The sequence below is a fragment of the Theropithecus gelada genome, chromosome 4 (genome assembly GCF_003255815.1).
Source record: "Theropithecus gelada isolate Dixy chromosome 4, Tgel_1.0, whole genome shotgun sequence".
Taxonomy (NCBI): domain Eukaryota; kingdom Metazoa; phylum Chordata; class Mammalia; order Primates; family Cercopithecidae; genus Theropithecus; species Theropithecus gelada.
The window spans coordinates 154,286,322-154,297,097 of NC_037671.1; the positions used below are offsets into that span (position 1 = coordinate 154,286,322).

A 10,776-nucleotide genomic window follows, 5' to 3' on the forward strand; every position below is an offset into this window, starting at 1 on the left:
AAAAAAAAAAAAAAAAAAAAAAAAAAAAAAAAAAAAAAAAAAGAAAAAAATCATTAAAAAAGAAGTATGTTTTAAATTATTTGGAAGTATATTACATAACAAAATACATATTCAATCTCTGGGCCTAAAACAGAAGGCTACCTCTGATTAGTCACCTATGGGAAATGGAAAACCCAATTTTAAAGCAAACGAGGCATGAAAATACATCAATATACCTGTCTTTAACGCACAGCCATCCTGCTGCCAGCTGCGGAAAACAATCTGAGTCCATGCAGAATTAGAAATATCTAGTTCACTTACCTCAGAACTCTACAATATTTGTCAGGCAAATTATTACTAATAAACCAATTGAGTTCTGTAATTACTATTGTTTGTATACTTCTTTACTATACATAAATCTTACCATGTTAAAAATCATCACAAGTTTCTGTCAGTTTCCTCTATTACATAAAACCATTCTCCCAAAGTATGTTTTCTGTTTTCTTGTAAGGCAAATTACTACATTTTCTCTTCCTAACACAACAACCATTCTCTACCCTCAATTATTTTTGTAATTGATGAAATAGGTGAAGGGGAGTGGGCAAAGACAGAAAAATAAATAGGGAGGAGGAAAGGAGAAGGGAGAAAAGGAGGGAGGAAAGGAGGAAAAAAAAAGAGGAGGGAGGGAAAAAAAGAGGAGGGAGGAAAAGATAGAAAAAGAGAGTGGGAGATAGGGAGGGAAGGAAGAGGAGAGAGAGGGGGCATGGAGGGAAAGAATGAGGGAGGAAAGGACAACAGAGGAACATCCAGAGAAGAGAGGCAGAAAGAATGGAGGGAGAGGGAGAGAGAATAGTACAGAGAAATTTGGTGGGGCCAGGGAGAAAAGAGACAACCAAAATTTTTGCATATTATCTTTTAAATTATTTATAATGGACCAGCTGCTGCATAATTTGGCATATGACAACAGGCTGGGTTGAAGAGTTGAGCCAGCTGAATCCACTTAATTGGCCTTCTTAGAAATTACACTTAGTTAAACTTGTCCTTCTGCCAGCCTTCTCATTGCAAAGTAAAATCTGCATTATATTCACTATTCTGTACTAAGTAAATGTATTTTTGCCTCCTGTGAGCTGGCCATCGCAGTCTGCTAGTGAGGGCCTGAGTGCTTTCAACGGTGAATTGAGGACTATGTTGCTGATATGGGTAATATGAAGTTATATTTGTTACCTGTTTCTGAGGAACTATATCTTTGTTAGTGAATGTACTTACTAGAACTTGTCTCAGAACCACACAATGTCCATGACTGACTAGTGGCGAATGTGCCGTAGGTGTTATATGAAGTGAGAGAATGACAAGCTATGAAACTTACAAATACTACAATTTCAGGGACGTCTAAATATCAGACGCCAAACCCAGGGGACACAAGTGGAAGCTTATGATCTGAATACAGCAAGCTACTCAAATCCTATTAAAATGAGATCACTATGCAGTAAGAGCCAAGGAGGTCGAAACTGGTGTCCTAAATCAAGGCAACTTATCAAAATAAGCAGGTGATGCAAACTGTGAAATGTATAAAGAGTAATTCCAATCCTGGCCACACCACAGCCCATTAGAAGCAGGCCAGGACAGTGTGTACTCTCCAAGAAATACTTAGTCCTGATCCAGTTCTAAAGATTTCATAAAGAATGTCATGAAAGTGAAGAGAGAATATCTCTCTTCTCTCCTATTTTCTCTTGGATTTTCAAATTCAGGAAGACAATGCGTTGGATATGGGCAGTGGTTACTTGTGCTATCTCAGTGCAGAGGTAAAGGTGAATCTGGAAGATCGGGTAAAAGTGAATAGTTAATGGCTGCTTTCCAGATACAGCTACAATTCCAAGTATGAGTCCCCTTGACATTTAAATCCCCTGAGGGGATATGTAGTATGCATCCCCTGTAGGGTAATTCCATGTTTGTCATGCATTCATTGGAAGCTTCATCCCCCAGAGCAAAAAGTGAGGCACAAAGATGACAGCAGGAGGATACATGGTATCCCAGAACAGTAGGAAAGAAATGTCATCCAGAGAGAAGAAAAGGCACCGGAGAAGGTAGGGCTCAAACTGGGAAGTCTGGGAATTATTCTTTCACCAGCCAGACTCAGGCTACCCTGGATGCAGCAAGACAGGGAACTGTGTGAATTAGGAAGGTGGTTGAGAGTGTCTCGTCTGACCTGCTCACTAAGACTAATTATGCATAGGATGCCAAGGCCCCCCATCTGCTGGAGTCTATGATTCTGGCTTTTTTTTTTTTTTTTTTTTTTAATCTTTTGAGACAATGTCATGTACTGTTGCCTGGGCTGGAGTGCAGTGGCACGATCTTGGCTCACTGCAACCTCTGCCTCCCAGGTTCAAGTGATTCTCCTGTCTCAGCCTCCTGAGTAGCTGGGAATACAGGTGCCCAACACCATGCCCAGCTAATTTTCTGTAGTTTTAGTAGAGACAGTGTTTCACTATGTTGGCCAGGCTGGTCTCGAACTCCTGACCTCATGATCCGCCCACCTTGGCCTCCCAAAGTGTTTTTTATTTTTAAGAAACAGGGTCTTATTGCTCTGTCACCTCGTCTGGAGTACAGTGGGACAATGAGAGCTCACTGCCACATGGAACTCCTGGGTTCAGGCAATCCTCTCCGCTCAGCTTCCTGAGTAGCTGGAACTCCAGGTGAGCATCACAGTGCCTGGCTAATTTTTTTAAATTATTTTTTGTAGAGACAGGGTCTCACTTTGTTGCCCAGGTGGTCTCGAATTCCTAACCTCAAGCAATCCTCCCACTTTGGCCTCCCAAAGAGCTGGGATTACAGATGTGAACCACCGCGCCCAGCCCTGACTTTTGTAAACTCAATTGCTACTACTCATCCTGGCCAAATCTATCACAACTATCCCCACCCACGCCATTAATATTTTAACTCATCACATTCTCTTGTCATAGTATTATTATAGGTAATATGGTGATTTTGAAAAAAAAAAAAAAAACGAAAAACAAAAACCAGACAGGACTGTAAAAAAAAACTAAACTGAATGATAAAAAGTTTTATTGTTTTATTTTATCTACTTTACTAACAATGGAAAAAAGGGGTGGAGAGGACAAGCTTTTTTAGCTTTTAAAATGCATAAATGTAAATAAACAATAAAATGTTTACAATTAGTAGAACCCAGAGATTACCTTGATTCTAATGGCAGCTCCAGGGATTCGTAAGAGGCCTTCGGTTTCCAAACCTCCCTCTTCAATTCGAGAAATTAGCTGTGCATAAACAGAGAAACATTCTAATTTCGATATTTGTAACAGGTACAATTCCAAATTTAACATCTGTTTCACATGTAAATAGAACTGATTACAATGACATGTAAACTGGATTTTATGAGGTTTTGAATGCTATTGCACTACCACTGTCCTTCAAAACAGTAAGTCCAGAAACTTTTGTTGTAATTTAGAAAAAGCTGGGCCTTATGCTACTTTATAACAGAAGTGTGTAATTTCACACAACAGCTGTGGTACTCCAAACAAACAGAGAATAAAGATGCTCATTGTTTAAAAGCAACTAAGAACATCTATTTATTCTGCTTTTCCAGAAACCTACATTCTGCAATCAAATAAATCTTATGAAAATCTAACATTTGCATATTTACATCTCGTTTTTAGCTTGTTCCAAGAAAGAATTATTTATGACATGCAAAAAAAAAAAAACTGTTTGCAAATATTCATTTTTAAGCCTTTGGTGTTAAACAAAGAAAAATGTCCTTGTATATGGCCTCTAAGTCATACCTGATGCCCAATGAATACACTGATCTAACTCCAGATTCCCGCAAAAAGCATTTTTGTTTTTGTTTTTTAAAAAAGCAGAAACCCGCAAAAATAAGGCAAATGGAGAAATTACAATGACTATTGGAGGCTAAGAAGAAGATAAAAGAGTGATCAGATTCTTGGTAAAGTGATCTTCTTGGAGTAGGCATTCCCTGAGCAGTACACAAAGCCTTTACAGAACATATTCTGCTATTTTAAGAAAATCAGTTTTCATGTCCTCGTTTAAATATAAGGCATTTCCTAGCATCATACAGGTTTTCCTCCCTAGCACCCATTCTCATTTCACAATTGCCTTCTCTACTTTATAAGAGACAGACCTATTCTTCACTCATCCACAATCTTACTATAATATTCTCTGCATGCCCGAAGGCATAAAATCTTCTAGAGTATCAAAAGAATGTAAAAAAAAAAAAAAAAAAATCAGGGAAGCCTCCTTTAATGATTAAACAAGACTCTATAAACTACCCAGAGCTTACTGTTTTCCCCTTGCACATAAAAGTGTCTGTTAGGAGCAAAACCTGGCATCATAAATGAGGTCTTTTGACCTTTGTCTCGATATTCTGAAGTTAGATATATTGTAGGATGTGGACACTGGAAGAGATGTCAACTTTTCTTTCAAGACTTCGCCACTTCTCTTCCTGGGTTATATTATGGCCAAAGAACGCACTGATATTGAGGAAGTCAGATAAGAATTAAGCAAAGTCGTCTCAAAATTCTCCTAAGGATTATTAGGAAAAGAGAAGCATCTTTGATCAGTCAAAGCAGTACAGGATTTTTAAAAATTCTTCTGGAGTATTTTCCAAGACCACGTTTTTTGAGGAACACTGGATAAAAACCCACAGCAAAAATTTTAGGCGAATTATTTTCGATCAGATGGGCGTTATTCAAAATAAAGCATTTAAAACCAAATTTAACCAATATTTAATGTATAGCCAATTTTCATTTTATGTGATCTTATAAAATGTTTAAAATGTTTCTAGTCCTATTAACAAAATGTACAATTGTATGCTAGCTGCTGGAGCAAATTAGTTTTCAGCAATACATGCCTTTCACTTTCATTAAGTACACAGGAAAAAGTGATTGTGACTTCTAAATAACTGAATGAGCATAATTTCTGCATTTTAATATTCGAGTCCTTTTCATTATTCTCTAAGGCTAAAAACCAGCACCCAAGAGAGTTATGTACATATATCCTCAGAAGGAATGCCACATGTTTTCTCATGTATCTCGCTCTGAAAATAACATATTTTTAGCTACCACATTATACTGCATTATTAAAATATAAATAATACTTTATAGCTTTCCTTTTCTTAACAGGATTAAAATAGAGATGAAAAATAACTACATTGACCCATACATTTTAATGATGCTGTTTTGACTAATTTACCTATGTTCTGTAATTTATCAGTAATTTTCATAGCATTTCTCAAAATATATATTACATACTTATGTGAATTGAAAAATGAAACGAAAATACAGACTCTGACACAAAGTATGGCTGAGTTGGCTGATTCATTTGACAGCGAAAACACTAGATTTGATAATTAGGTTATAAGGCAGACTTTTTTCATAGATTAAAAATTAGCAATATTTCTATTTCCCCACCTAAGAATACAAGGTTTAAACAATGTACCTCTGAGTAAAATAATAATATAACAGATAAAGGTTCATAGATATTAGATAAGCTTTGTTAGTGCCCTTTCTGGATATATAAGCTCAAAAAAATAGTCCTCTAAAGACTGGTAATGAATCTTCTTGCAAATTAGTCGTTTCTAATTTTTCCCCTTTAACAAAACAGAGATAAGACCTAATTGAGTTGTCAGCTGATAAATCAAAACTTTTTTTGTGATAGATCATTGTGACTTTTTGCTTAAAATTCACAGGGGATGCAAACAGATGAGTGTTATCTACAAGTAAACTTTTTATATGCTCCTTTTTTATAGAAACAAAAATACTTTAGGGCCATTATCCAATCCTTCAAACAGATAGACAGCCAGAGTCTGCAGAATGTTAAGGGACCAAAAATGTAAAATAACCAACTAAATAAATAAAAAAAAAAACTTCAACAGAAAATGACAAAGGGAGATTTTTCTTAATAGACTGGATGCAGTCCTCAGGCAGATCACGTGGCATCATTGAACCTCCAAAGAAACTGAAGCTCGCTGTATTTCTGTGGTGTGATGGTGAATTTTGTGTGCCAATTTGGCTAGGCTATAGTGCCCAGGTGTTCAGTCAAACACCAGTCTATATGTTGCAGTGACAGGTTTTGTTGTTGTTGTTGTTGTTGTTGTAACAGTAGACTTTGAGTAATGAAAATTATTTAATACTCTCTATAATGCGGTGGGCCTCATCCAAACAGTGGAAGGCCTAAAAGATTTTGGTTTCCCAAAGCAGCAGCAATTTCGCTTCAAGATTGCAACAAAGAAACACTGCCTAAGTTTCCAGCCTGCAGCTTTTCTACTCAAGATGGTAGCATCAACTCTTGCCTGAGCTTCCAGTCTGCTAGCCTGCTCTACATATTTCAGACTTGTGAGCCCAATTGTGTGAGCCAATTAAAAAAAAAAAAATCTCTTCATCTCACTCTAAATATATCCTATTGCTTCTGTTTCTCTGGAGAACTTTGACCCAGGAAAGGATGCTGCTGAGATCCCTGCTTTGTATAGGCTTTGGTATATAGTAAATTGCAACTGTTACTGACAGAAGAATTTGAATATGTAGCCTGTATTTGTCAGCCTCCTCCTGTTAATCACAGGTACTGCTGACAGCTCTCCATAGATACATGTTCTGCACACGGTGGCTAGCAGAGGCTGATGGGTGGGATAAACTGTGTAGAACAAAGTTTGTCAGGAGAAATAATGAGATGCAGGTTTGAAGGTAGTGGTAGATATGAGAGGAAAAAAGCACCAAATGTTAGTAGGTAAGACAGGGAATTGACTAGTTTGGAAGAGCGGAAGAATAAGTGCCAAGTAGATTGAGCCTTAGTACTGGATGAGCTTGCTGAGCCAATTAACTGCAAATCAATTTCTACTGTCCCAAGAAATTTCAGAAACTGTGATATGCCTGGGCTGCAGCAAAGAATCTACAGCTTGGGTAGTTCGCAACTGAGTTGACCTGTCTTCCTCTCTGTGCGTTCCTTAGCTTTTCTCAAATGTAATCTGTGTTTCTGAACAATGATGGCTCAGAGGTTGCATGGAAATTTTTATATTGCCACAGATAATCCCCTTATGAATAATTGAGTGTTGACTACACAAGTGACTTAATAGTTTAGCAATCATTTTCTAATTCTACTTTATGGTTTCTTTGCCTACTTTGGAAATAGGCACTGGTAAATTAAATTGGACATCCTCACTGTAAATAGAAAAGCTTAGGAAATATACACAGGCATGAAATATTCATAAGGATGCAATTCCCTAGAAATTTATAAGCAGTTCCCACTCCTATGTATTATAGAATTGAAATCTCAATTATACAAAGCCAGCTAATATAAGACAGGAAAATGATGCCAGGTAATCACAGTTACAGTAATAACACAGAAAGCATCACCATGAATATAAAACTTATGAGCCCTTGAAACAAATTTGCTTCCTGAATAGAAAATCAAAGTACAAAACATGACAGTATATCAATCGGAAAACTATATTATAATAATATGAATACAAAAAACCACTATTAGCTTAAGTATGTTCTCTCTATGCTGACCGATCCAAGCCTACTTACTTTTTGAAAGATCAAGGGTATTCGAGTTCCTAGTACTTTCCTCTGATCTTGTTCTAATAGCACTGTCAATGGAATGCAAAAAAGACCAGAATCTGCAAGAAAAAATTGTCAATCTATAAAATATTAATATAAAAATATTAATATAAAAATGTTAAAGCATGAGATTTCTGATACTGTCAATCAGACAACTATATATTGAGCAACTACTAAGTGAATGACAGCATCTCAACATTATATATATGGTGGCCAATAGCAAAATCCTGGCCCTGACTTATAGAGGCATGTAGCAAGGAAAGACAGCTAAACAAATGATTGCGAATAATTACCAACATAATTACAAAAGTGCAAACTGCTGCATAAGAGAAATAGAGTACTGTGACAGCATGAAAAATATCCAGATAATTTACTAAATGTAATCAAATTAAAAATTCTTACTTAAAAGCAAATATTGGCCAGGTGCAGTGGCTTATGCCTATAATCCCAGCACTCTGGGAAGCCAAGGTGGGAGGATTGCTTGAGCCCAGAAGTTCAAGACCAGCCTAAGCCTGGGCAACATAATGAGACTCTATCTCTATGAAAATTAAAAAAAAAAAAAGTTAGGCAGGTATGATGGCAGGCTCCTATAGTCCCAGCTACTTGGGGGCCTGAGGTTGGAGGATAGCTTGAGCCTGGGAGGTTGAGGCTATGGTGAGCCATGATTGCACCACAGCTAGCCTCAGTGACAGAGCTATCACCTTTTTATCACCAAAAAAAAAGCAAATAGCATTCGTCTTTTCCACATTAAATAGACACTGAACATTTTACAATACAGCAAAATATAAATATTTGCTTTCTAAGAAATCAGGCAAGATTAAGATCTTGTTCTACAAATGTTTCTCTTTAGAAAACAGATACTTGCTACTCTTAAATTTGTGGTTGTATACACTTAGAAATAGCTCCAGAAAAAAATGACGGTAATAATTTACAATTTTTCTAAATTAAAATCATATGCCTTGAGTCTGGTATGAACATGGCTTCTACCAGCACTTCCACCCTGCCCCCATCACTGAGTGGACAGTTAGCACCAAAGTGGTAACTTTTTCCTTTATGACCCACACCAGCATGGAAGCGAAAATCATCTGTGAACATGAAAAAGGGGATTATCTTGTGGTGTGAGGACAGACATTGGATATTGTGGCACTTAATCGAGATGCCATTCAAAAGAATGCCAGTACCCAGTAAATAACTTTCCAGTTTGGGAATTCAGAAAAGATGTAATCTCAAAAATGCCAGGGGTCTAGGGTATAACATAAAATCAGTATCTTGGATAAGACAAACAGGGATTAAATAAAAATGGAAAGAAAGTCTATTAACCATGATAGCCTTGATATAAACAATTTAATGTTTCTTTGCCAGGATGCAATTCTAAAACATACCAATAAAAAATAAAAAAAATAAAAAAAACTCTCTGAGCCACTTTAAAAATCTTGGGCACTGACCCACAACTGCTGAAATTGTATTTCTAGTTTATGTTTGGAGAAGACTTTGTGATGAGCTTCTCAGAAAGCATCTTAAGTCTTCATTATCAACAATGGACTTCGGAAAAAACAGAGCACCATTTAACTCAGAAATTCACCATCCTAGGCTTTAAGCTCAAATACTCAAAGGAACTAAGCACAGAATGAGGTCTTCTGGGGCCCAGCATGACAGGACAAGAAGGGAAGGTACACTTCAGTCCTACAGAGTAATTGCCTCTAAAACCTAAATCAGGTGAATACTCGTCTTTGTGAATGTTACCATAGCAATTCCATAATCCTCATTCTTGGTTTCTCTTTAGGAGGTACCTCTAAGGTTAAATAAGAGAACAAAGAATCCTAAAGTAAAGCTTTGTCAACAGAGAATTATGTGGATTTCAAGACCAATAAATTACTGGAGAAACAAAAACTGAAGAGGTGTCTGTTCTCCATTATATCATAAAAAAATAAACTGTTTATTTAATGGGTAAAGCAAGGTACTTACAAAAAAAAAACAAAACCACTCCACATTTCCATGATGAGTACAGTCTAGTGGTATTGTTGTGTCACAATGGTGGTATTTTCTTAATAGGGGAAAGAATGTCTTTGCAAAATAGGTAAAATTAGAATGTCGAGGAACAAAGGGGCAGACTACTAACTGGCCTATTTATTTTCTATCCAATGAATAAACAAAAGTAGTCACTGAGAATCAACAGTCTTAAAGTCATTTTTCAAGACCTGATTCTGGAAATAAGTATGTGCACCAAATATGTATCTTTTTAAATATATAGTTTTTAAAGGAGAAAGCACATGAGTTACAATTGATTGTTTCAGATTTTCCTTCTATGAGAATTAAATTATTTCATTATGCCTTTATTCTCTATAGTCTAGGACACAGTGTATCTCTATCCAGTTACAAAACTTTTGAAGGCAACATCTTAGAATACAAACTTTAGACGTCTTCAAGTGTTGGTTTATTTTGTAGGTGTTTTTCCCTGTCTCCCAGAAACACTGCTAAAAAGTCAAGTCCATCCTTGTGATTTGAGAAATAAATGCAACGATTTATCATTTCATGATTACCTCTTGTTTTGATTTTCATAGCCTTTTGTTGTTTCAGCTCAATACCCAATACATCATAGAGGGCAGTCAGCTCAATCAGAGCTAAATGGCAAACTTTCTTCATGTCCTGAGGTGCGAGGTCACCAATCCTTGTGGTACCCGTTTTGTCTTTTGGCAATCTGAAACTCTAAAATAAACATCATTAATATAGTAAAAGCTTACAGTATCTAACCTCCATTGCAATGCAAGAAGAAAAAACCAGCTACAGAAAGAAGTTATACTCAGAATAAGTGACAAGAAAAGCCACAGTACAATTTCTCCAGACAGAATGAAGAGTGATCCTGTCATGACGACGACCCCTAAAGCTGTGGAGTGTTCAAGAGTCAACATTCAAATTTTGTCAGACAATGAATGGGACCGGACCGCAAACTCGGAGTATTAATACCAGTGGCTCAGAGGACAAGAGAGACAGTGAGCCCAATGGAGAAAAAGATTTCTAGTTAAGTGACCTTCAGAAAAGGAAGGCTAGAAGTCAAGCACAATCCATGAGGGGGAAGGGGAAGAAAAGGGGGAAAGGGAAGGGTAAAGAGAGGGGGAGAGGAGGGGGAAAAGAAAGAGAAGGAGAGGGAGGGAGAGAGGAGGGGGAGGAGAAAAGGGGAGGAAAAGGGGGAGGAGAAAAGGGGAGGAAAAGGGGG

General features: G+C 37.0%; 1 protein-coding gene across 2 annotated transcripts in view; it reads right to left on the bottom strand.

Annotated features, from left to right (window-relative positions):
• ARHGAP18 (Rho GTPase activating protein 18) overlaps positions 1–10,776 on the bottom strand; it is a 139,495-nt gene that overhangs the window by 33,907 nt on the left and 94,812 nt on the right. For both annotated transcript variants that reach the window (XM_025383579.1, XM_025383580.1), the window contains exons 6-8: positions 10,103–10,268; positions 7,530–7,621; positions 3,174–3,251 (exon numbers count right to left, since the gene is read on the bottom strand). In XM_025383579.1, coding sequence (XP_025239364.1) covers positions 3,174–3,251; positions 7,530–7,621; positions 10,103–10,268 — 336 coding nt within the window. The remainder of the gene's footprint in view (positions 1–3,173; positions 3,252–7,529; positions 7,622–10,102; positions 10,269–10,776) is intronic.